Source organism: Podarcis raffonei, chromosome 5 (assembly GCF_027172205.1).
Source record: "Podarcis raffonei isolate rPodRaf1 chromosome 5, rPodRaf1.pri, whole genome shotgun sequence".
Taxonomy (NCBI): domain Eukaryota; kingdom Metazoa; phylum Chordata; class Lepidosauria; order Squamata; family Lacertidae; genus Podarcis; species Podarcis raffonei.
In genome coordinates this window covers 50219487-50247094 of record NC_070606.1, presented here as the reverse complement: position 1 = coordinate 50247094, position 27608 = coordinate 50219487, and the positions used below count along the sequence as shown (strand labels likewise).

General features: G+C 39.9%; 1 protein-coding gene across 5 annotated transcripts; it reads left to right on the top strand.

The window, feature by feature from the left end:
* The first annotated feature begins 644 nt into the window (after nt 1-644).
* On the top strand, nt 645-27608 carry SLC18A2 (solute carrier family 18 member A2). 5 transcript variants are annotated; one of them, XM_053389071.1, is made up of 17 exons: nt 645-1084; nt 1491-1593; nt 4621-4771; nt 9418-9775; nt 13646-13704; nt 14449-14532; nt 15077-15169; nt 16082-16171; nt 16282-16325; nt 16405-16465; nt 18901-18996; nt 20384-20462; nt 20710-20761; nt 22449-22512; nt 24108-24227; nt 25179-25312; nt 25887-27608. In XM_053389071.1, the coding sequence occupies exons 3-17, from the start codon at nt 4651-4653 to the stop codon at nt 25995-25997; spliced, it is 1566 nt and encodes a 521-aa protein (XP_053245046.1). In that variant the 5' UTR covers nt 645-1084; nt 1491-1593; nt 4621-4650; the 3' UTR covers nt 25998-27608. The 5 variants fall into 5 exon arrangements, with proteins under 5 accessions (XP_053245046.1, XP_053245048.1, XP_053245047.1 ...); XM_053389073.1 differs by lacking the exon at nt 645-1084 and having other exon boundaries at nt 1439-1593; XM_053389072.1 differs by lacking the exons at nt 645-1084; nt 1491-1593 and adding an exon at nt 1808-1943.

Genomic DNA, 27608 nt, shown 5'->3' with positions numbered 1-27608 from the left:
CCCGTCGCGGGGATTCGAACCGCCTACCTTCTGATTGGCAAGTCCTAGACTCTGTGGTTTATACCACAGTGCCACGTGCAAAACATATAGAACACTAAAATAAGGACACTTATAGTCCACTACCTTCTGATGGCTAGAAAGTACTGCTCAAGTACTCTTTTCTTGAAACTCATTGTATGAAGTCTGTCTTCTAATGGAGAGTTCATCACAAAGCAAACCAAGGCGTAGTTGGCACAAAAATGTTTGGCAATGGAAAATCTGACTTTATGAATTTAAAGCATTTTCAGATTCTGGATGAGAGATTTTTAGTAGCAGCCAAGAATGTAACTCTGCTTACAAAATGTATATTTACTAGTATGGTCATGGAAACACATTAGGTGGGATCCAGGCTAAGTTAGGTGAAGTTCCTACTGAAATCAGTAAGACTCCATGGCTAACCTGCCTGGATTCCAATGGGACCTAAATTCAGCTAATTTACTGACATCAATGAGATTTAGTCTCAGAAAAGTGGGTCCAGGCCTTAGTCTGGTTCCACCCCAGTGATCATAATCCATGCTATTTTTCTGTAAAAAGAGGTGCCAGAACTCCTTCCTTGTTTGTTCTCTTATCGTCATGGCAATGGTGCCCACCTGAGAGGTGCTGAAACTGAGTTCCAGCAAGTTCCAGCTGAAGAAAAGCTCTGATCATAATTATTATCATAGGTATGCCAATGATAGTGATTATGTTTAAGCAAAGAATAGTGAACTATGTCTACCAATGGCCTGAGAGCATCGGCTGTGAGTCTTGCTGGACCTGCCCCCTTCCTTGTGCTACCTTAATTGTGTGGTGGACAAATTATCAAATCAGCTGTGGAACCTGCTGAAAGAGATTAGTCAAATGTTGACTTCTTTTAGAAATTAGAATTCAATTATTTGTTTGGAGGGGGAAGCATAACCATAAGATTCTCCTTTCCTCATTGCCACCTGAAAACTGTTCCTAAATATATTTTGTTGGGAGTAGGATCAGTATTTTTTCATTATTATTTTACTTCCAAGGAATTATATGTAGGATTCAGCTGCCACCAGTACCCTGCAAGAGTCCTTGGGTAAGTGGATATATATAATGGTGCAGAAATAAACTGGCTAGCACATTTGCAAAGCTAAGCAGGGTCTGGTATGGTTTCAAATTGGATTGGAGACTGTGTTGAGATTCGGGGGTTGGACTAGATGACCCTTGGATTCCCTTCTAGCTCTATGATTCAGTGACTCCATATATATTCATTATAATTCTGCTTGATCCCTTATAAAGGCATAATAATAATAATAATAATAATTTATTTATACCCCGCCCATCTGGCTGGGTTTCCCCATCCACAATGAATGCCAACAGGGAAATATAGGAGTTTAATTTGTTGTTGTTGCTGTTGTTGTTGTTTAAAAACTTATGCTATTTTAAAGCTGCCAAAGGACCCATGCCGTTTCTAAATATTTACTCATTTGTCTATATCAAAGGAAGGTGCATCTGCTATTAGCAGCAGCGTGGAGGAGGCGAGGAGTGTCAGTATCCTGTTCAATGAGTCCCAGCTGGAGACGCCAGAGAAACCCAGCTGGCTGAGTGAGTTCTTTACACATCGCGCCCCTAGTATTTATCCCTCGCCTCGCAGCTGCAACAGGGACCAAGCGCACGGCAGCAAGCGATGGTTTTGCTGCTTATTTCCCGGACCTCCAAGCCAGGCGCTTGCCAAAGTCTGGCAGAGCCGCCTGAGCAGAGCATCCTCCGGGAGCTCCTTGCAAGCGGTGAGCATTTGGTCCAAAGAAGCGGCGGGGAGTAAAAGCGGGTGCTGGGTGGAGGTGGGGCTGGGAGAGACGCTTGGGTCGAGTTGGGTGCCTGCTTGGAACAAGCAGCGCCCCAGAGGAGTCTGTTGGGAGCGATAAGGATCTGGCGTGACGTCAGAGAGGAGTCTGGTAAGTGGAGCTGCCCAGAGGCGCTGGGAGCTCTTTCGAGTTCTGCTGGAGAGGACGAGGCAGCGTTTCGCTGAGGCGGAGGGCAGCAGGCAAGCAGCGGCGAGCTCGGGGGACCGCGGCTGGGGAAGCCTTTGCCCGAACAGGAGGGTAAGCGAAGCCCCTGGCGCGCGGGGAGGGAATTTAGGCGGGAAAAGGGAGCAGGCGAGAGAAAAGGCGGGAAAAAAGTGAGGGCGAGCGGCGCGCCCAGAGGGAGAGGCGTGGGGTGGGTCTGGGAGTGGGGGGCGCTCACGTGGAGAAGTGAGGGGGGCGGGCAGGAAAAAGGGGTCGCGAATGTGAGGCATACTTGGGAGGGAAACGTCGAGATTTAGGCCTTGCAAAGCAGGGGTGGGGGAAGCTGTGCCCATGGCTGGACTGGAACACCCATCTCCCTCGACATTTATTTATTCATTGCGCTTATATCCCACCTTTTTCTCCGAGGAGCTCAAGGTGGCCACGTTTTTCTCTTCCTCCTTTAATCCCCACAACAACCCTGTGAGGCAGTGAGTGTTCCAGGTTCACGCTGTAACCATTACGCCACACATACTGGATGGGGTGGCTGATGGGTTTTGGAGTCCAATAGCATCTGTAGGGCTGCAGCTTCCCCACCTCTGCTGTGTGGGATACTGAGATGGAGCAGGGAAAGTATCTGGTTGGGCAATGAAGGTGACAAAATACTCAAATAAGTATTGAAAAAAAAGCAATAGAAGTGGTCTAGAAGCATTAATCCCAGTAACCTTGGTTGCTGTGGCTGGCTCAAAAATTGCTACTGGCACCTGTGGGTTATTAGCTTTGTAAATTGGCTGCTGTTTTTTGAAGTCCTTACAGTAAGGGGTGAATAGTGTGTTTTCTGCACTAAGGTCAGACCTGAAATTGGGTGAGAGTTCTTCTCAGCATGTACAAAGAACAAGTTGCGGCAGTAATTTAGGGATCCCTGGTCTGGAGTTTTGACTAGGGTTTTGGCTCACTGCTGGACTTTCAACGCATCTAGGTTTAGAAAGCTGCTTGTAGGTTAGAGAGAGTGGCTTCCAAGCTGATTTAATTGTTGGCAGTTATATTTCAGCACTTTGTAGGAGAGGACAGTGGAGGAAAACAGGGAGCACAAAGGTAGTGCTCTGAAAGTGCACGTTGAGTTCACTTTATGTGTCTTGTTGTGTAACACAAGCTGTTTTTTGGACAGTGCCAAAGATACATTCAGATTCTGATGAATGGAGATTTCAGTCATCTACTGTGCGCCCACCATGTGGCTGGTTCAAAACTAAGGCTTTCTTAGTTAGCAGGACACACAATAAATCCATGTAATGAATGTCTACCCAAATGCAATTGCAGAAAAAGAGCAACCAGTCTCTGGTGCAAAAACTGCTTTGTCAGTCAGAAGGGAGTGTAATTGTTGGTCAGCGAGAGTGTATAGTGGGGTTTACATGCATTTGGTAGTTCGCACAATAATACCCCTTTGTGTTAATAGCATCCTTACTTTGTGTCCTTTGTGTGGTGGACATTTCTCCAACCTGTTGAATCAGACATGATTGTTGAACTACAATTTCCCTTGTTTGCAGGTTAGTAACAGGAGAGACATATTTTTTCTGAGAGGGGAATTTGAGGGATTGATCAAGGTGATGCAGGAGTCTCTCTTTGAGGCAAATTTGCACCTTCCCCATTGTGCTGAGTATCTTGTCCTCACAGCCCAAGTTGCGGCAGTAATTTAGGGATCCCTGGTCTGGAGTTTTGACTAGGGTTTTGAGAAGTCAAATGTTAGTAATCCATTATTCCTGTTGGATATCTTGTTTGTTTATGGCCAGACTAGATTAAGCAGTGAAGAATTAGAACGTGAGCATTTTCTAATATGGGAATTGGAACGAAACATAATTCAGAGAGATGTGTTCAGTTCTCTTTGAATGTAGATTTTCTTTTTAAAAATGTATATATTTGTAGCATTTGGAGTTCTAGATGTTTATGATTTGAAAGCTAAGTGGAAGATACATACTCATTGGATACTGCTGACCATTCATAGTGCTTTGAGAATATTCTAAATGAAGCTGAAGTGCTTGGTGTTCTTTGCCTTGGGAAATATGTGTAGAGGGATTAATTAATACAGAAGTGGAAATGAAACCTGCTGGCTAGAGATATCTTCCATTTATACCAGTTCAGTTAATGCTCATACTGTATTTGAATGCATCTTTATTGCCCTTATTTTAATATGTTTGGGTGCTGGTGGACTTCATTGCTAGTTCTGTCTCCACCCTTCCTCACAACCCCTTTAAATCCTACATAATTGGACTGGGCACAGTTTATTTTTTGGTAGTCAGTTTTATGAAAAAGGCAAGTGGCCCTTGTATAGTAAATTAGAATGGTAATGCTGAAACCAATGATGAGAGCTTGGCTGGAATTATCATTTGTTTTCATAGTGATCACAGGAAAACATTGATTTACTTGGCTATTATAAGTAGGTCCCAAATGCAGAAGCGGCCTCATTGACCCCTCCCTATTATGCCCAGGAATGGAAGAGAAGCAAACATCTCTTACATTTCTGGTGGCAGATTGGAAATCCTGTTCTTCCTTAAGAAGGCTGCCTTGAAAACAAAAGGGGATGATGCATTTTAATTTTGGATTTGTATTAAAATATTATTTTTTATGTTTGTAGTATAAGCCATTACTCAAGGGAAACTAAACCATGGCTTGGAGTGAATTCGGTGTCCTCAGCTGGCTCAGAGAGAGTCGGCAATCCCGGAAACTAATCTTGTTGATTGTCTTCATTGCTCTGCTCTTGGACAACATGTTGCTTACTGTAGTTGGTACGTAGTTTTTTATTCTTTCCTCTTGTTTTTTTAACAACCATTAAAGGAGGCTAAAATGTTACAATTGCTATGAAAGTGCAATTGATTTCTTTATAAACAAAGCTAGCCATTTGTTAGGACATATCGCTTAACCATTTCCAGTTACAATTATAATAGTATTGCTTCTGTGAATATCTGCAGGAACCGTCAAATAATGCTTTGAATAAAAAAATTATTCATAAGACAAAAATAGCAATGTAATTTTTTTTTAAAAAAAAATCTACAGTACTTTCCTTTGTGGTTTCACAAACCAAAATGACAGTGAGGATAGGACTTGAGATGTGTGTTTCCTTTTGATAGGTTCTTTTTCATCTTTGAACTTATGAGACTATTTAGCTTTGCAAAGCTACAGCATTTAGTCATCATAGATTATGAATGTGGCCACAGATGGAATAAACTTGCACCACTGCTTGTATTTAATAAGAATTGGCCAGAGAAGTAAACACGACACCCATATTAATGCAGGACATTATTTGACTTCAGCAAGGTATGATCAATACCAAAATACTGTTAGGTTGGCATTCAACCTAGTTTTACTCAGAGTAGACATTACTAAACCCATAGTGAAATCTTCTTAAGCTGCCCCGCTCTTGTTTTTGCTGGTCAGCTTGTAGGGCCAAGTTTGAAGCAAGTGGTTACTATCTTGGAATAACACAAGTTTCCTGCTTTGACTCAGCCGTGGTGAGCGAATTGCTCTGGGTTGTATGTGTATGCCATTACTGAGATGTTATCTTGTGTAATTAGGCGTCAAAAGGCGGGGAGGAATGCATCCACAGTGCTGTAAAGTGAGGAACCTGAGAAAGCAACATAAGAACATGATGCTTGCTGCAGTACATTGCTACCAAGATAAACCATTGTTTATCTTGCTGTCTGAATGTAGCCAATGAAAAGGCATGAAAAAATTCTTTCCATGGCATTGAATAACAAATACTCTTATGCTCAGTAGTGGACAGCATGGTGGGTGAGTTGCTTCTGCTTGCTGGGAGGGACTAGGTTCCAGGATGCTCCTTGGCAGAATGAAGGCTCTCTTTAAATATAGACCCAAGTGTTTTAATTGTTGTTGCAACCAGTTAATAAAATGCTTAATCAGAAATTACCGTATTTTTTGCACCATAACACTCACTTTTTTCCTCCTAGAAAGTAAGGGGAAATGTCTGTGCGTGTTATGGAGGGAATGCCTACGGGTGGCGGGGGGGGGGTTTCCTGCAGTCGTGAGCAGAGGATCCATGCTTCCCCTTCCTTCCCTCCTCCGTGGCTCGCTTTGAAACAGCAAAGCGGGAGAAGAGCCGCTGAGTGGGGAGGAGAGAGGGACAGAGAGCCTGCTTCTTTAAAGGAGCAAAGCGGGAGAGGAGAGGAGCCGCTTACACGAGTGTAAGCGGCTCCTGTCCTGTTGGCTCCTTTAAAACAAGCAGGCTCTCTGTCCCTCTCTCCTCCCCACTCAGCTCGCTACATAGCAGCAAAGTTTTTCAGCTCGCTAAGTCGGGGATGAGCGGGGAGGAGGGAGAAAAGCAGAGCCTGCTTGATTTAAAGGAGCAAAGTGGGAGAGGAGAGGAGCCTTCTCTTATACCCCTCTTCTTCATTATTAGCAGCATCCTTCTCCACACACCCCACGTGTGCTCCTTGTCCCTTGAGTGCTTTTCCTTCATTCCCCACTTAAAACGTGGTTACAAAGCACGGATCCACATGGATCCTCAGGATTTTTGCATTGGGCTACTCCAAACTCACTGTCAGATCACATGTCTGTGGCCACAGCATGAACCACAAAAATCATACATCCACTGTTTCGTTTAGAATATTTTTTTTTCTTGTTTTCCTCCTCTAAAAACTACGTGCGTGTTATGGTCGGGTGCGTGTTATAGAGCGAAAAATACGGTATGTGCTGTAGAAACTTTGAAGATTGCTTTATACTTGTCCTTTAAGTTGGCCTCTTTTCTCAGTGGTTTAAATCCACCATGCTCTATACACAGTTTCTTCAGCATTTCAAAATATTGTGGAAGTCCATTTTACAAATTCCTTATTGCTGTGCAGTCTAGGTTTACCAAAATAAATTGAAATCCATAAATTATAGAGCTGATGCTCTTCTGTCTTGTTGTATCTTCCCCACTCTAACACACACAAACACACATGAAACCTTGAGTGTCAACCTGGATTTAATTCTACTACCAAGTCATGTGTGTGATTGATGTTAAGGAGATTTGCTTTTAAAAAATAATAATCTGACATCTATGGGGTTTCCCCCTAACTATAAACCTAGCTTCGCCTTCATTATTCAGACTGCCACTTCAACATAGTGAAATAATTTGGAATGGGACTGGCTTCAAAAATAGACTTTCCAAATGTTGCTAACCTTTGTAGTTGATTTATCATATCTTCATTTTCCTGTCTCAGTTGCCTAGATTTCCTAGCTGTTCCAGTTTATACTCCTGCCTTCTCGGTGCTTTGCATCTTCCTCCTCTCCCTGCTTGAAAGCACCGTGTAACTGTTTGGGTAGTTATTTGAATAACACCCTTTTATGGCCGTTTGTGCTCTAACAGGAGCAATACAATGTGTCTGAGTGAGACTCTGAAGTGTTTATTTTCCTGTGTGTTTGATGTTATATTCTTGCCAGAGTTGCTATTTTCTTCTGAAATTGAAAAACACCCTTTTGCAAATTTGTTGCTGTATCACTTGGCCTTTCACATCTCGACAGAAAGGTTTCCTAAATAAATATAATTGTTGCCACAGTAAATCGATCCAGACATCTGCAAGTCATGATGCACGTAAATGACTGTTGATTTTGTCACTCATATTTCCTGATAAAACATGCTGCCTCACCTGCTTCTACTATTTTTAGTTCTCGTTTCCTTCCTTTCAATACAGTTAGGATGTAATTAGGATTTTAAATCGCATGCAGAAGTTTAATCTTACCTTTCAGAGTTTAGCTTTATCCTTCCTGCATTATATAAAAGGAACGAGGTACTAGTGGTGGAGAAGCCAATGTTATATGGGATTCTCCAGCTTTTTTATTGTCAGGAGCATGGGATCATGTAGGAGGCAGGGCCATGGTAAGTTGCTTCTCTGCCTCTTTGGTTACACTTTAAGTCTCTTTGAAACCAATAAAAAATAGTTGTGACTTAGCTCCCAATGAAATCAGTGGGACTTAATTGCAAGTCCTGCATTTTAGTCTGTCTATATCCTTTATTCTTTAATGTTCAAGTTTTCTGTAAAACAGTTTGAAGAATAAACAAACTTAATAATAAAATAAAGAACAATGAAAATAAAGAACTCTGGTAAAACGCCTGCAGAAGAGGGATATAGTGTTCCTGATAAAAGATACTGAATGAAACTTGTACTATAAGTACACAATGCTCTCTAGATGTTTACTACAACTGGCTGCGGCTGATGGGAATTGTAAATAAAACAATTATTAGCGTATTGGAACAATTCTTGTGATGTGTTGAAGACAATAGCAATTAGGTGACTTTCAGTATAAACATCTCTTGTTTATATTTTATTCCCCACTCTTGGAATAGTAATGATTCTTTTGCCTTAGCAAATGAAATATATTCTAAGTGTGTGCATGGCATGCGTCACTTTCATTCTTGACTTTAAATGACTGGAAGTTTATATTGTAATTCAGATCAAAAATACCATTGGAGTCTGTGGGGTATGCAAGTTAAAACTGCCCCACTTCTCTTTTCATCATAACTTACCCCATTGTATTTTGCAATAATGTATCGTCATGATGCTTATTTATATGCCACTGTTTCAAATTATACTCAAAGCAGTTAATCACAACAGTAAATAAAAAATAAATGTGTTCCACAAAAACAACAGATATATTAAATACATCTTTCAAAGTGTTTTATACCCACATTATCAAACCAACAAAGAAATTCATCATATTATTATTAGCTACATATTTGCACTAAGGTGTCTCAAAGCAATTTACATAATAAAAATTGAATTACTAAATTTCCCTATTCATATGAAAAACATTCAAATCTGTTTCATCAACTATATGGGTCTTTCCCTTCTCCCTTGACCTGTCCTCTCATACATATAGTGCCTAAGAGCTTGATTACTGGTTGCTGGTGCTCAAGTCTATCCAGACGTCCTTCCCCCACAATATTTGATAAATTGGCACTCTCTATTTGCCAAACATAGGAATTTTTTCCGGGAACTTTAGAGTTTAGTTTCCTTGCATTTTAGAGAAATGAACTTTGCATTGAAAATGGATGCCATGCAGAACTTTGTTGAGCCTTGTTGCAAATTCTCCTGACCATATGGAAACGAGTAGGGGAGAGGGGTTGAATTTCCATCATTTTAGAAAGTAGTGGCACCTATGTTTTCCCCAAAGATGGAGGTAAGATAGGAGGATGCCCAAGGTGTCAGTGTTTCGGTTTGCATGAGAACTTCCTGCACATTTTTGTAAGGAGCACAGCTTATGATTCAGTGATAACTTATGTACTCTTCCATGATTTCTGGCAGTACGTACTGTATAACCTGAAAGCTTACATAATCTTCTTGTAATTTGATCCAGCAAAGGTATAACATTTATGTATGTTTTGATAGTGGTATTTGTATATTTCCCTATATAATATTTGTTCTGTTTGTTTTTTCAGTGCCAATTATTCCCAGTTACTTGTACAGCATTACACACCAAAAAAATGCAACAGAAATCCAAACTATTAGGCCGGAGACATCTACATTAAGCCTGAATAGTTTTCAAAGTATCTTCTCCTATTATGACAACTCCACAATGATTACTGGAAATCATTCTGAAGGGACAAGACCAGGAGATTTTTATCACGCTCGGACAGAGCAAATGGTGGTAAATATGACTAAGGCATCACCATCCTCTGACTGCCCCAAGGAAGACAAAGACCTGCTAAATGAAAATGTCCAAGTTGGTTTGTTGTTTGCTTCCAAAGCAACTGTGCAGCTGCTTACTAACCCTTTTATAGGGCCAATGACAAATAGGTAATGCTCTATCTCTTACGCACTAAAGTGGCATTTAATACTGATCTGCCAGTTTATATATCAGCATTTCAGAGAGAGGTTTGCCTTTTTCCTTTAATTATTTGCATTATGTGTATGTTTTTGTTGATTGCTCGCATTAATGGATTGCTCTTACCAAAATACATATCTGAATAGTAAATCTCCTCTAAGCCTGCAATATTTTTTAAATAATGGGCTTCTATTAGTTATGTTAAATAAATTTAACATCTCCTTCCTTCTGTATTCCTTGAATAGCACTTGTTTATGAAGGCTTTTGTAGAAAGAGGGAACCTCTTTTATACCAGGGTAAATACCAGCATGTGTGAAGTAGAAATACATAACAGTGGTTGTTATACTTGTAAATTTTTTGAAGATTGGTTTTTGTCTTCAGAACTTTTCAGTGTCATTTCATACAAGTACAAAATATGAAATTATAAGATTGAAGAGCTTCTGAAGGTTTTGGATTTTTATATCTCAGAATAATATATATAATCTAAATTTAAATCTAAATCATGATGATGTTTGTAACCTATCCATCCGACTGGGTTGCGCTGGCCACTCTGGGCAGCTTCCAGCATATTCCAAAATGCAATAAAACAGTATCTCATACAAACAGGCCACCATCTTGCTTGGTTAATTAAAAACTAGTTGGAAGTCTGGGAGTGAGGGACCAAGACCCCCAATTTCAGCAGGTGCCAATGTCCTCAGCCTAAGGGAATTTGTATCACAGGTCATAGGCTGGTCAACTCGGGAGCAGAAATTGGTTGCAGGCTGTGCAGCCATCTATTCTGCTAAGGCCAATTGTGTTGCCACAGTAAGTTACTTTATGGATTGAGAGGCAATAGGCATGCTTGAGTGAGGAAAGCAGGTTTTATTAAAGCACAAAAAGCATATAACTGAAGAATGCACACTTAATGGATCACAGTTTAAACAAACTATATAAGGCATATTACTGATAGCTAAGCAGAGCTAAAAATCTATAATAGTGTATCTCATGCCCTTTCTGCTGCTGGGGAAATCTTTGCACCCACAGAACATTCTCCATGTTGGATTCCACCCAGTGTCACAATCCTATGTTTCTGAACATCAAAGTCAAAAGCACAAAAAATAGGGGTAGAAGCAAAAGCTAACAACAATATTGTGATCCACTCCCACAGAGTGCTTAGCAACTGCTCCACCTACTGATTATGGTGGCATTTGCTGGTGATACATCCACATTAGCCATGCGTGAAAGACACCAATAAACAAAGAGCAGTGAGTGGAATTCCAGAATGATGTTCCACTCACACATACTATCATACACAATGCACAATCATGTTATGAGGAAAAGGCCATAACATGTCTGTCAGAGCTTCAGTTGGCCCATTAATTAGGAGATCTGTATGTAATACCTTTATGGAACCATCATCTTCCTTTCCCAAGAAGGATTCAAGTCCTGATGCAATACCAAGGATCCCCACAAAGACAGCATGAAGAACATTGCATATATCACATTTGTATTGGTATCCATGTGAAGTTGTCCCAAAACAGAGAACACTAAAGATCTGGGATGAAAAGAACTATCAATCTGCCCTACTCCACTTTTCTTTTTGTTTTTTATACACACTATATTTAAAGCACATTCAAAGTGCATTCTTATCCTCAAATAATTCTGGGCACTGTTTAAGTTGGTGGAAATGTAACTCATGGGGTCAGCTGCAATGCCCAGAATTATTTGATTGAAAATGTACTTTGAATGTGCTTCCCTGCTATAGTGTGTGCACAACTTTAGTCTGGCAGCCAGATCCACAGAACATGTGGAGTTTGCTCATCATATGTATGCATGTTCTTCCATGTTGTGAAACTGTCCAGACTGCTGCTGATTGCAAATGGAAAAGGGCACATGGCTCTTGCACCATTTAATAGTTGTTTAGAAGATACAATTTCAACAGGTGTTGCTTGAATGACAAGCTGTGCCTGCCTCTACTCAACTTCCCTCTTCTACACAACTATTAAAGGTGAAGAAGTCCTATCTTCTCTTTCACCTGGCTACTCTATGTGCAGACAGAACTCTTGGAAAATTGAATCTGTGTTTAATTTTTATAATAATTTTTCAAAATATTAAGCTGTTTAGAAGTGCTTTTAAATAAATATGATGCAAGTGAAACAGATTGTTAGTGTTTCTGCAGATGGAAAATGTGTGATAGGTAAAGGTAAAGGGACCCCTGACTGTTAGGTCCAGTCGTGGACAACTCTGGGGTTGTGGCGCTCATCTCACTTTACTGGCCAAGGGAGCCGGCATACAGCTTCCGGGTCATGTGGCCAGCATGACTAAGCCGCTTCTGGAAAACCAGAGCAGTGCACAGAAACGGCGTTTACCTTCCTGCCGGAGCAGTACCTATTTATCTACTTGCACTTTGACGTGCTTTCGAACTGCTAGGTTGGCAGGAGCAGAGACTGAACAACGAGAGCTCACCCCGTTGCGGGGATTCAAACCGCCAACTTTCTGATCGGCAAGCCCTAGGCTCTGTGGTTTAGACCACAGTGCCACCCGCATATGATAGGTGTATCACAGATAGAGTTTTGGAACAATGTGGTATCTGAGCTGCAAAGCTGGCTTTCACTTATAGACCGCTTGGAGGATTGTATCGTGTAACAGCTGTGCAGCTAACTGTGCACAAATAACAGCACTGTGCTATTACCTTGTGCTAATACCATGTGGTATAATAAAGCAGAATTAGACAATTGTAGCAAGTATATTATTTTTCCACATTATTTCATTGCAAGAAAATAAATCTATAAATGGTTTAACGTTTAAACCATTCTTTTTAATGAACATTCTCATTACCAGTCAGTTCTGTGATACTGGATCCATCTTTTCACACAGTCTTGGCAATTTATACATACACTGCTAGTCACTGCCTGCTTTCTATCAGCCTAACAATGCACACTTTTCTGGAGATCAATACTTTCTTTTAGCTGGAGACATACCTTTTTAAACATGGTGGATTCTGAGCTGCTCCACTTTTGCCCCTCCTGAACTACAAACTAAGCATTGTATCAGAGCATTATGAAGAGAAGTGTGCTGATCCAAAGCCTCCAATCTACCAGAATAATTGGTTGCTTAGGGTGGAAGTAGCCATTACCCAAAACAGATGCTGCCAAGAAATTAACCAAGCTAGTGTGGTGCACTGGTTAATGTGTTGGACTAGGACTTGGGAGATCACCATTCATATCCCAGCTCAGCCATAAAGCTTACTGGTTGTTGTGAGGATGAAAGGTACATCATATAGTGCATCTTAGAGGAAAGGTGGGATATAAATTTAATATAATAGATAAAATGAAATCTAAACATAATTTTCTGCCTCTTGTTCCACAATATATGACAGTTGCGGTTGGCATGGTGGGGCCAAGATACTTACTTGATCTTGAAGGTCTGCTGCTTGCCAGGCAAGGTTGGCACAGTGCAAATGCACCAGCAGAGTCAATTTGGTGCTCCTGCTGGTGCACTTGTACTGCAACGCCTTTCTCAGTGCCTCATCCCACCCTGCCTCTCCTAGTAAGCAGTGGTGACTTGCCTGCTGGGAGATCAGGTAAGTGTCTCTACCCCTTGACACCATCTGCTAGAAATGTGTGCTGCCCTGCCCTGTTGACAACTAGTGGCATTTAGGACCTAGCGAATGGTCCGATAGCACCTGATGCTTTAGTATTTGTTACAGCTAAATAGTAAGGCCCAGCGGAGAGACCACAGAGAGGTCCATGTAACTGAATTTTCTAAAGCAGCTTTCTAGTGAAATAAGTCTTTTAATGTATGTTAAGATGCAGGAAAGCATAAACAGCAAGCCAAAATATTGTGTTGGTTTTGTTTTCCAGAATAGGCTATCAGATTCCCATGTTTGCTGGCTTCTGCATCATGTTTGTCTCAACAATTAGTAAGTGCTTTTCCTCCCTTGCCTATGTCACCAAAAATTATTATATTATACTGGAGATGGAGGGGTGGACGGATAGGAAACACACAAATGGGGACACTAGTTTAAAGCATGCATGAGTGTACTGAGGAACTTCCCTGCTTATATTGTTCCATAACAGTACAGTATGGACATGATCATTCCTTGCTTCAATTTGGGGGGTGTTGCTTGGTGCCTAAAATATTTGCTTTTCTTGTCCAGTCCAAAATGTTGAATCAGCAGCACTATTTACAACCTAGCACAGTCAGTGGGAAGAGAAGGCTGCCATTTCCACGTTGCCCACCTTCCTTTGCTAGTTTACAAGCAGCCACAGAATAATTAAAGAGGAAACTCTATGCTCTTCTACTCATCCATATGAATGTTTCCTTGTGCTGTATCTATGTTTAGTGTTGTTAGCCGCCCTGAGCCGGCTTCGGCTGGGGAGGGCGGGATATAAATAAATTTATTATTATTATTATTATTATTATTATTATTATTATTATTATTATTATTATTATTATTTTCTTATGGAGGCTTGACATTAGTTTGGCTCTTCCTGTGCTATTTTCAGCAAGGCACTTCTGCCAGCAAGTGTGAACTGTATCTGGTTTGGGACACTTCCTGTGGTGGTTTTTATGGTAAATGCATTGTGAAATGCCTTTACAAGATCCTGGATCAATCTAGTTCAGTTTAATACAGTTGTGTTGGTGTGTTCTGTCTTTTCCACAGTGTTTGCCTTTTCAGAAAGCTATAAGTTACTATTTATAGCAAGATCTCTTCAAGGAGTCGGATCTTCTTGTTCTTCTGTAGCTGGTAGGTATTCATATGCACTTCATGATATAGATTGGTGGTTGCTAGATCTGTCATTTTGAGCATATTCTTGACTCTGTCGTTTTAGCTAAGTATTTATTTAGTTAAAATAATTTCTACTTTCATTTACTTCCTCTATTTAATCAGATAAATTTTCTTCATCTAGCTTTTTACTTTTTACAGATGAGCTGAAATGGTCTAATGACCCCATTATTGTTGCTTTTTAAAAAAATTACTGCATCTTTTTTTGCTTTAAAAGTTTTAAAATTCAGTTTTATAGGTCAGATGATATTAATATATTCTGTGTGAGGTAGGATACATTTTACTGCAGGTCTTCTTGGCTCTTGGGATTCCTTTTCCTTCTCATTTGGGTGTTCTATTTTCAACAAGCTTGCTAAGTTTAGCTTTTTTTGTGAACAAATGAAGCATGTTCTTGTGCTTCATATGCACCTTGCTATTCATATCACTGTGTGATTTCCTGCCTGATTTTCACACTGAGAACAATAATCAGTACTGACCTGTCCTTTTTCATTTACTGCTTATGCAGGTATGGGTATGCTGGCCAGTGTGTATACTGATGATGAAGAAAGAGGCAATGCAATGGGGATTGCCTTAGGAGGCATGGCTATGGGGGTATTAGGTTAGTATGAGGAAATTCATTGAAAAAGAATGTGTGGTCCCGTCCCCCCCAAGTTCTATCTCTTTCATACACTGATGCCTTTATGTACCTACACTGCAATAAATGCATGATTTAAAATGTTCTAATCAACAGCGGCTAATGGGGGTGGTTTGGTGGAGGAGGCAGTCCCCATCCCAGCAGGGGTAGTGCTGCTGCCATCAGGACACCACTGCCTTTGCCTTCTTGTGAGCGACTGCTGTTTCTAGTAAATTAGTATGAGTTTCCATATTGGTACAGATTGGAGAAGATATACCTGAGGCGCTGTGTAATCTTAATTATTTCTGCTGTATATCATTTAATTGAGTCATTTGCCTCAGGATTGTTCCTTTCTGCTAAGTGTCAAATATTTCAGTTATTAATATACAGGTATCTCTTTGCCCTCTCTCTGTTTCATAAAGTCATTTTAGTGACATAGCTAAAATATGCTAGAACAAGATCTGCTTGTTCAGTGCCACTTCCCCTCTCTCCTCTTCTGTGCCCCTGGAGGAGGGTTGTGTGAACTCCCAAAACAGGTTTGGTGGAGGGGGATGGAATACAGTTGTATCTTGGTCATTGAATGCCCTGGAACTCGGACATTTTGGCTCTCGAATGATCAAAATCCTGAAGTGACTGTTCCAGTTTTCAAATGTTCTTTTGGAAGCCGAATGTACGACAGGGCTTCCACGGCTTCTGATTGGTTGCAGGAGCTTCCTGCAGCCAATCAGAAGCCACGCTTTGGAAGTCGAACGGACTTCCGGAATGGATTCCATTCGACTTCCAAGGTACAACTGTAATCCTGTTGCATGAGTGGACCTCATTCATTGTGTACATACCCCACTTAGAACTATGTTGAATTCCACCCTAAGAAATGTGTAAATGACTTTTTTTTGGTAGTGGGACCGCCTTTTGGAAGTGTAATGTATGAATTTGTTGGGAAGACAGCACCTTTCCTGGTGTTAGCAGCATTGGCTCTTTTAGATGGTGGTAAGTAAAATTCCCATATCTATGACATGACCAATAGCTTTGAATTGTGACATTGTCACCTACTATTATTTTTGAAAAATACCCCAACATTATGATTTCTTTTCCTGCAGCAATACAATTGCTAATTCTGCAACCATCCAGGATACAACCAGAAGTAAGTAGTTCAACAACTGTTTATTTTTAATGCTTGTATTCAACTTTCCCTAAAACTGAGGTTATTTATCTGTTGATAGAGTCAGAAAGGAGCATCGCTGCTGACACTCTTGAGGGATCCATACATCATAATTGCTGCAGGTATTTGCAGTTATTGCACACTTGCATTTATTTGTTGTGGTCATTTCTGATCTGTATTTGGTAGTCTGTGGGAAGGATCACTTAGTCCAACTAAGGAAGGATCACTTGAGCTGCACGCACCAGCATGCAGCTTGTGCACATTATGGTTAAAACTATAATGTGAACAAACAGCCAGTGTTGTTTTCAGGTATTCAGTTGTGATAGAAGGACAAATCTACTACCTTGTGCTCATAGACATGAGTTTTTCAGGTGGAGATTATAGTGGAAAGATTACATTAGACATAACATTTTATCTTTGTAAGAACAGCACTGAACTATTGCTTCTTGCCCTCAGGATCACAGCACTAGTGAGACCACAATATTGTTTTAGGGATTCTTCATACAGAGTCTAATGCAACTTGGCATACTTGAACAAAGAATGACAGCAGTGGTCATTTTTTTGCTGAACTGTGTTACAAGAGGAGAGCCTTTTCCTAGGAGAAACAATTTATCTGTGATTTAAAACAAATTAGACTTGAATTTTAAAGATAACAAGCTCCTTTAGCTGTAAATGGCTGCAGCATGAGTCTGTTGTATTTTTTAATTGTGATTGAAAGGGTATAAACATGTTTTGAAGGTACATTCAGCACTGAATGTGCTGTTCGACAAAGTGGAGTGGCAGTTTATAGATTCAGGGCTTCTTTACATAAGACAAACATCCTAGATTTCCAGGTAGGAAAAATTGCATGAACATAGTGTGTGCATGATGATTCCACACTGCCTGCTTTGTCACATGTACATATTGTAATCCAGAATGATGGTGCATTAGTATGATATATTGCTATGGCAAAATAAACCCATGTGCATTTTGTTGCACACAGCATAGTACATCAAGAATATATCAAATAGTCCAAAGTTGAAATTCAGATATGTATTGACAAATGCTGTTTAGCCCATGTGCCTTACATGGAATATCACATTTTCTTTTGAATATATTAAATGCACTCAATATATTGGGACATTGTCCTGTTAAACGTTTGGTTAGCTGGGATCTGGCATCCTGTTAAATTAGAGGGGACCATTTCATCGCAGGCTAAGCAGCAGAGAGTAAGGCAGCCCACATATATGCATCATCATATATATAGAATTAGTGTGATCTTTGTCAGCTTTTTATGATGAAGAATAATCCTTAATTAATTTGGGTGTGTACTTACAGTACTGACAATGGAGTCCTATTCATGTTTTCTGTGGAAGTAAGTCCTCCTGTCTTGAATATGGTTTACTCCCTAGTAAGTGTGTTTAGGACTGCATCCTGAATCTGCTTATGTTTTGCACGCATGCAAGTTCATAATATACCATATAGTGAATGTCATCCACAAGTATATGCACATGTACCAAAGTGTGCATTTGAATCCACTCTTAGTTCTCATTAGCTTTATTTCTCCAGGCAACAATTCTATTTTATTACAAGTGATCAATTCGCTGGAGCCTGTCCTTGCATGCAGGGGAAGTCCTTAACTGCCAGATGTATCACTCTGCTTTCCTTTGGACCACATTAGTGAGGCTGAGAGGGGGGTATTGTCATCTGGGCAGCCCAGGACCTCCATACACACTGCCCAGACTTGCACCTTGGGAAGGTCACTTTGGTCTGACTTCACCCCTGGAGGTGCACTCCATTGTCTCTTGAGACAAATGGATGCCAACAAGTGATCGACGCTTCAGTTCCCATAGGGATGAAAGGGACAAACGGCAATTCAACTAACTAAATGTTCTGGTGGATGGATTAATGTTAGCACAACGAGACTTTCCCCCCCTTATCAACTTCAAATCTGCTCCAGAGAGTTGGTGGGACCCCAATAACAGATTTAGGAGACGCATGAGGGGGAGCATGTTCCATTGCAAATGAGCTGACAAAAAGTTCACATTAGTACTACATTGAATACAACTGAAAGTCTTCGGTGTTCTTCTTTTATTCTGCTTCAAGTACCTGAGGAATAGGTTTTTAACAAATCTGTGTCCAACAAAGTAAACTGTTTCTGAACAAAATTAGAAGTATATTTTCAGATTAATTGTTTTGTTACAACCGGAGCATGTGAACCAGGTGCAATAGAATTATTGGCAAATCTACTATTGATAACTGTGTTGCTCCTACTAGAGTTCACTTTCATAGTATCATCACATACTGAAATATATTGTCTTTCTATTCTGAAATGCAATGAAAATAGGGAAATCTTTTGGGTGTTTTTTTTTTGGGGTGGGGATAACAGTACTATATATGAAATTACAGATTAAATGACTTTCCTCCCACACTAGTAATTTAGAAGTAATCAGTGTTGTATTATTTGACAAGCAAGTCTTCAAAAGACGTTTTGTTTCTGTAAGTGTTGCTTTTTCGAGCTGTTGATTGGAATTTAAGTGAAACAATTCCAGCAATTTGTTTTCCATCTCTTTTCAAGGATCAATATGTTTTTCAAATATGGCAATTGCTATGCTGGAACCAGCTTTGCCCATCTGGATGATGGAGACAATGTGTTCGAGAAAATGGCAACTTGGTAAAGTGTTTTCTTTCATTTATTGTATTTCTGATCCTGAGAATGTTTGTGATTGCCATCTCAGATCATATGACAAATGGTAACATTTTTTAAAAATGTGTCTCTAGACAATTGAGTGAATACTGTAGATTGCTGGTATGCCATTATATAGTTTATATTGCACATAATCAAGGGACACTTTGGTACCTATTTATTGGGGAGGCGGTGGAAGACAGGAGTGCCTGGCGTGCTCTGGTCCATGGGGTCATGAAGAGTCGGACATGACTAAACGACTAAACAACAACAACATCCTGATTTCAATGAGAGGTTATATGATGCTGTCATTGAGCATTCATTTTGGTTGGTTTGTTATGCATTGTTGCATCAAGCAATTGTTAACCTACACAAATATCTGTGTTTTTCTTTCTCCCTTCCTTTCCCCAAGTAACTCCTTTACATTCCACCTGTTTTTCAGCACACCCCACCCCTGGTTGTGTCAGCTTTCTGTGTGCACTGAGCATGTTCATTCTTCATTGGGCTGGTTTATTCCCCTTCCCTACTTTAGTGTTTGTTCCAAAGTTTTTTTGGGGTTTTTTTGTACTTCTGTAGATCTCTAGATATCCTGTTCTTGTGCATGAGTGATATGGTTTTGGCTACGGAAAGGTGAACCGCTGAAGTCTTTTGAGTTTGGTGTTGGTATATATGGTATTTTACATTTATCATAACCCAAGTTCAGTAGGAAAAGAGAATATGCATGATCAAAGTTATTACATATGTATCCTGTCTTTTCTCCAAGAAGCTCAGGGCAATGTGTTGGGAGTTTTACCCATTTCATCCTTATAAGTAACCTGCTGTTTTCTGGGGGTGAGGAAGGAGAGGGGCTGAGCCTCACTGCCATTACATGATGACATGGAACCTCATTGCTGTCCCACGTCCAGGCTGTCAGATGTTTGCCTGCCTTCTGCCCCCTCCCCTTCACTCTGGCTGGCATGAGCAGCAGGGCTGCAGATGCAATTTGTCCCCTCTGTTTGAATAAATTCTGCCCCGTCCAGGTCTGGATTGCAATACTCTTAATCTTAATTCATCTCCTTTTAACACAGTTTATTATTGTGTTTAATTTGGAAGCTACCTTTCTTTTGTTTTATACACACACACACCACTTATGCACAGATACTGGTGTCCGATAGCAAGTATTATTTTTAAAATATAACAATGGTCTAAATTTGATGGATAATCTTGCTAGATCAAACAAAAGGCTTGAAACAAACCGGATATTAATTTTTTTTGGTTCAGGCTGAAGACCTTCATTAGATATGTTCTAATCAAAACTGCTGTGTCTGAACTTATTGCTTTTCCCAATGCTTCACTGAAACCAATGTTGATAAGATAACCCATTCATATTTTTCAGGCGTTGCTTTTATTCCTGCCAGTGTCTCTTATCTGATTGGAACTAATATTTTTGGGGTCCTTGCACACAAAATGGGACGGTATGCTGAATTTAAACATTATCTAATTCCTTAACACAGTTGTACAGTATTTTCTATTCTTACAGTGTTCCTTCAGGGAGTTGCAATATGAGAAACAAACTGCAGCTTTCATGATAAATAAATTAACCTGCTGCTTTATTTTAAAGTTAATATTTTAGTAGTAATTGTAGTAGAAATGCTGAAGTAAAACACATGTTTAGTGCCTACGTTTCTTGGTGTCTAAAAGATAATGTTTCTTCTTTCATAGGTGGCTTTGTGCTCTAATTGGGATGGTAATAGTGGGAATAAGCATTTTGTGTGTGAGTAAAAGTTGATACTTTGAAGAGCAAATTCTGTTATTTCTATAATTTCTATAATTTACTGATGGTTCTATCCTTTTGGTGTGGGTATTTGTAGATGTAAATTGGGGGAGGGTATTTGGGATTCAGTGATGACACTAACTTTCTTCAATCTTAATTTGAATGTAATCCCCTGAGGGGTGCTATAGCATTCATACTTTTTTGGTTTCATGCATGAGAATATGGAGAAGAGAGCTGCGGGAAGATTCTATTATATATTTTTTTTATCTGGGCTGTCTTTATTTGTGGTTGCACACAGTCTCCTCATTTACAGCAGCGTCACTATGGCTGATTAGCTTCTTTTAACTTGAACCTAAACTGTTATGGGTTATTAGATGTTTCATGTTTAATGCTAGTAGGGAGCAATCATATGCTGCTTGGGAGGACAGCTGAAGGGCCCTAATGAACTGTGGACCTCTGTGGGTGGGTGGAATGAATGGTGTGGCATGATGTCCCTGGTGTGGCAGGAAAAAGCTGCCAGTGGTAGGGCCAGGATCAGGACATGTTTGGGGAGTGCCAGGTGAGGCTGTGAATCTTCATGATCCAATTCCCTCGTTTCCCCAAAATCCCACTTTTAAAAGGCTGGAGCTGGAGCTGGCATAGTTAATTCCCTTCCATTGCCCATAATATGAAGAGTGCAGGAAAAGGATACCCTGGCCACTGCACCCTTCTCCTTGCACCCTGCCCTTTGATCGCTGTATGTCAGAACTTACTGACTACAGAGCATAATATTAATAACATTTTTTTATTTATGCCCCACCCATCTGGCTGGGTTTCCCCAGCCACTTTGGACGGCTTACAGAATCTATAAAACATAATAAAGCATCAAACATTAAAAACTTCCCTATACAGGGCTGCCTTCAGGTGTCTTCTAAAAGTTGTATAGTTCTGTTATCTCCTTGACACCTGAAGGGAGGGTGTTCCACAGGGAGGGTGCCACTAACGAGAAGGCCCTCTGCCTGGTTCCCTGTAACTTTGCTTCTCGCAGTGAGGGAACCAGCAGAAGACCCTTCAGTGTCTGGGCTGAGCGATGGGGGTATACTGGATCGAGGCTGTTTAGGGCTTTAAAAGTTAGTTCCAACACTTTGAATTGTGCTCGAAAACGCACTGGGAGCCAATGAAGATCCTTTAGGACCGGTGTTATATGGTCCTGGTGGCTACTCCCAGTCACCAGTCTAGCTGCCGCATTCTGGATTAGTTGTAATTTCTGAGTCACCTTCAAAGGTAGCCCCATGTAGAGCACATTGCAGTAGTCCAAGTGGGAGATAACCAGAGCATGCACTACTCTGGCAAGACAGTCTGTGGGTAAGTAGGGTCTCAGCCAGTGTATGAGGAGGAGCTGGTAGACAGCTGCCCTGGATATAAGATTGTGATTAGGGATCCCCTCAGTATTTGAAGACTTAGTGAGCTACTGGTATGTGAAGAGTTTTCATGAGGGTAAGCAAGAGAGATTGCAAATATAATTGTTCAGTGAAAGCAGTACAATAAACATTAGCAGAAATCTAATAGATCAGAAAGCTAATAGATCAGATTAAAGCTAATAGATCAGGTGAAAGAAACACTCACCAGTAATTAAATGAAGGTCATATGATACAATCTAGTAAGCAGCTTGATGTTTGATTTTGAATGTTTGCTTTTCTTTTTTCAGGTGCCACTTGCTAGAAATATATATGGACTCATAGCACCAAATTTTGGGGTTGGTTTTGCCATTGGTAAGGAAAACACAAAATACTTGTTTCTGTTTTTTGATGTATTCTATTTTTTTGTGAGTCGCTCAGAGAATGTATGTTATTGAGTGGCATATACTGTACAAATACTAAGTAAGTGAAACTGTAGCTGGGAATTTGATTTAGTGGTTGAAAGTATGACTTCAAAGTTATATACAGGATCACATTTGAATGTTATCTTAATAGGCATGGGCGTAGCCAATGGGGGCAGGGGGGGCAGCTGCCCCCCTAGATCAAGTAAAACAATAAAAATAACTAACCAATCACGTCGGTTCTGCTCCCCAACAAAGACCTCCCCTCCCTCACAAAAATCCTAGCTCCACCCATGCTAATAGGGTTAAAAACAATCTGCACTTTAATATATTTGTTAATAGATAGGACTCGGTTTAGATTTCTCTAGATGGGGTGAATGTCCACCTGTGAGATAACTGGGGAGGAGTAGTCCTGCCAGGTGTGCATTCATGTTATCGCATTTCAAGTAAGGGCTGGTGCATATGCACCAGGCTAGTGACTGATAGGAAAAGGGAAGGAAGGGGAAAGTGCTAAGTTAACTTATGGGGATTGCCTCCCATGCTCTGCTGTGTTCTAGATTTTAATGATTATGTTGCAGCATGTCACTCTAAACAGTAAGGCCCGTAAGTAGACTTTCATGTGTGGCTTTGCTTACCAAACTCCGTATGGATGGATATGCTTAAAAAATCAAGGGAAGCTCTCTAGACTGTGGATGTGTTGATCCTTTCTGAATTAGGCCTGCTTATGTGCATTTCCTAAGAGATGGTTGCTTTTGGGGGGATGGTGGCTCTGAATCCAGAACCCTTCCCAGCTTCCACTGCTAATGGGTGATCAGCACTGCCGCTCACAGCAGTGGGTGTGGCCCACAGCTACAGGTGAATAATTCTGGCTTGGGCTTTAGCTTCTGGGGGGGGGGTCAGAAAACTTAAAATTATTTGTAATTTATATGACATAAATTTTCAATTTTTTAAATGTAAATTCCCTACTGTTCCTTTCCTTTCAAAGAGCAATTTATGTATTGCTTGAAATGCAACAGGTGAACAGATTCAAGTTTAAGTAATTCAACCAGGTATATTAGCAATCTCATCTTATTTCAAGCAAGTGTGTTTAAACTGTGCTGAGAGTAGTAAAGTCATGTAAGTGTCTTTATTATACAGTACAGGAGTTGACAGGTGATGAAATAATTTGATATTTAGAAATTTAGCTTCTTTTGAAGGTCTTAAAAGTTCTCTGAATATCATTTTTTCCAATTCTGGAGAAAAGGGTCAGAGGGCTGTGCAAGATTATAATTGTATAAGGTTTTGTGAAGAGGGTGGTTTTGCATTTGCTGGAAGATCTTGTGTTTAGGACAATGGCACCATCTTAGAATGAAAAAAACCTCATACATTCAAAGATGGTATAAGGAAAATTGAACACAACATATTGGTCATAAAAATGAGCAATTGTCTCACTATTATCTTTTTTTCCATATATTCATGCTTTAAAATAAGTTTTCTAAACTGTAGAAAGAGGAAAAATGAAAGGTCTTTCTCAAAATAGCATTTGTTTTCTCCCTATCTTATAACCAGGGATGGTGGATTCTTCGATGATGCCTATTATGGGTTACCTTGTTGATCTGCGCCATGTTTCAGTCTATGGAAGTGTCTATGCAATTGCAGATGTTGCATTTTGTATGGGATTTGCTTTAGGTAAGAGCTGAATTTGCTTCTTGAAATGCATCTAACAGTACCAAAAGGATATTACAAAGGCCTTGGAGCAAATGCTGGCAATGCCAGCTGCCTGGTAGGCTGCAGCAATAGCGGGGTTTGCTGCATAGAATATGCAGGTGATAAGGCTGTAGAAGAAGGTAAGAAATATCCCTTTCCCATTGGCACTATTAGCTGTATCACACAGTCATGCTGTTCAGTCTCCACACTATTGGGGTAAATATCTACCCAAGTCACTGTTAGGACAAGGCAATTGCATTGAAAACTCCATCAGCTAGACTCTCTTCTGAACTGATCAATATGAGTGTTCTGCTTACATACAGAGATAACAGCTTCTTACAGGGATGACAAAGTTGTCACAACCTGGTCAGTAAGGAACAGCAAGAAACTAGCTAGGCTGAAGTCAAAACCCCTGACATTCCATTCATCTACATTCATTTTCTCTCCCACCTTCTTAGCTGGCCCAGGCCTGTTATAGGCCCAGGCCCTTGCAGACTGAAGTCCCAGACATTCTGCTTCCACAGATTACAGAAAAAGAGAGGACTCATGAACTGGTATTAATTTGTGGCTACTGGTGGGGGTGGGGAGGAGAATAGAGGGAAGGCAGAATGCCTTCCATTTCTGTAATTATGGGAACTGTTGTCAAGCCTCTTGCTTGGTAATGAAACAAAAGCACTGAACTAGTGGGTAGCTTTAAAATCCATGTTGAATTTGTACTATTTTCACTGGCTTTAAAAGGCATTTAAAAAATCAATAATTTTCCAACACACAGGTTTTCAAGCATACCGTATATTTATTAATTCTGCTCATACAGTATATTATGTTAGGACTTATTTTTTTCTTGCTCACAGATTCTTTTAGGCTAGTTCTTGTTTTTCTTATGTATATACCCTAAGACTTTTTCTTTTTTTAAAAAAAATGTGTTTCCCAAAGGTCCATCTGCTGGTGGTGCCATTGCAAAGGCAATTGGATTCCCATGGCTCATGACCATTATAGGAATCGTTGACATCCTCTTCGCTCCTCTGTGTTTGTTTTTGCGCAGCCCTCCTGCCAAGGAAGAAAAAATGGTAAGCACAAACTTTTTCTCGTTTTGCTGTATTTGAATTCTGATATATTTTAGTACATAAGCAAATAGAGAAACGAACTATTTTGTAATGTTCTATTTCAGTAGCTAAAATCAGTATTTTGTATTGAGTGGGGTAACTTGGTTTGCACAAGACAAAAAAAAATTACAAGGCTGGCTTATCTTTGGAAACCAGCAGTAACAAAGTTACTATATTTTGGGTGAAGTTTGAATTAACAGTGCATGTTAGACATCTGGTTTTCTTTGATGTGTGAGGCTTTACCATGATGCTGGAATTCAAGTAACTGTGAAGAGTTCACACGGAAGGGTATTTGAGACTAACACCTTCTCTGAACCCTCATGCTAACAAATTGTGTCAAAAACCTGAGGCAACTTTAGGAACAGTGGAATGTCTTGAAGAACCTTCAGGTATCTGATTTCAGTGTGAGAGCCCTCAGGGTTGCTGCAGTGCATGCACAGAAGCTAGGAGATACTTGGTTCCAATTCTAAGCCATCTGTTGCTGATAGCAAAAAAATGCTTAACAGATATACTAATGCACAGCTCTGTTCTTTTTCAGGCAATACTTATGGACCATAACTGTCACTATAAAACCAAAATGTATACGCAGAACAACATCCAGTCACATCCAATAGGCGATAATGAAGAAGAATCAGAGAGTGATGAGTAATTTCTGAAAGCCATATCAAGTAGTTTAATGTATACAAGTGTTTCCTGTGGAACATCTCATCAAGACGTTTTAGTTGTACTGTACTTTTAATGGTAAAATAGTAAACAAGAAAAAGCCAAAGGTAGCTTTATTTATTGCCCTTGATTATGAAGCAGATTACCCACTGCCTTATAAAAGGAGAAGGGAAGCTTTTATAGGAGTTTGCTACAGTGTCAAGAATTTGTGCATTTGACATTATGCACTATATTTTTGATTAAATTAGTAGTGTAAATCTAAATCGAGATCTATGCCTTTAAAATGTCCATTCATTAACACTTTGCTTATTCCACCATTTTCTCTATTTGACTGATCAGCAGCAGAGAGTGCCTGAAACTAACAATGATAAGTTATCCGATTGTACACTATATAAAGAAATGAAAATGTTGCATTTGTCAAATAGCTTTCCTTGAAACCATGAAATAGAATACATAATTCCCCTAATTATATGCATTTCCCCATTATTCCTAGAGGAAAAAATCATTGAAAAATAAAATATGGAAATTGTGAAGGATACATTTAATTGAACTCCTTATTGGATCATCTCTAACTACTATTATCAGATAGTAGGCACTACACCAAAAATGGCTGTATATTTTGCTTGCCAACACATTTGTGCAACTTAGGTGGAAAAAATCTATCTGTATAGAAATATTGATTCACAGTGCATTATATGATTTAAATTTTAGACAAGTGTTACTAGGTGCACACCATAAATTAAATCCAAATTGTGTCAGACACTTACAGATGCAGAATACTTGCAGATGGACAATCCCTCCCATATAACACAAGAGAAGACAGTTTAGACAAATATATGACACTAGAAGCAAGACTGGTCGATGTCTGAACAGTTTCACCTAGTCGATTTGAAACTTCTCAACAATTCGGATGAAATTGTTTTTTCTTTATTTTTATTTCTTAAAGCTTTATTTTGATTTTTAATTAAGAGAGTTGCAAGACACAAATGTCTCATGGGGGACCTGTGTGTCTACCCAAATAATATAAATCTAAGAGCTATCAATTAGGTAATCAAATTTTCACTCTTGGCTGGCCCTCGGGCATGAGGAGACTACAGAACCACAGCCTTAGAAAGTATTCCTGCTCTGGGCAGAGTAACTTGCAGCAAGGGGATTTGGAGAGACGAGGACTGTGTAGATTGCTATATGGGAGAAATGTAATACCCCTGCCTCTTCTAATTGATAGGCAACTCAGCAGTCCATTGAGCCCTACAACAGTGTTGTCCTTCATTTGGATCTGAGCTCATGAAAAGATGTGTGGTGCCCTTAGTTGTGAAAATAGAATTCCAACAAATGATAGACCATTATCAATATCAAATATTTAGTGTCATGTACTTGTCATGCTGTTTGTAAAACATGATCTCTGTGCCTTCTTTCATTTATCAACAGATGGTTTGTGTCTTAAAGCAGACACTTTGTTTACATATTTTTGTAAGTGTATATATTGGTCAAAATTAGAGATGCTGTAGATTAATTATTGTTGTTAATTATGCAGAAAAGTAACAACTTGGAATGTTATCATTTCTTGGAAAACCCCCCAAATAAACGGTGGACAATT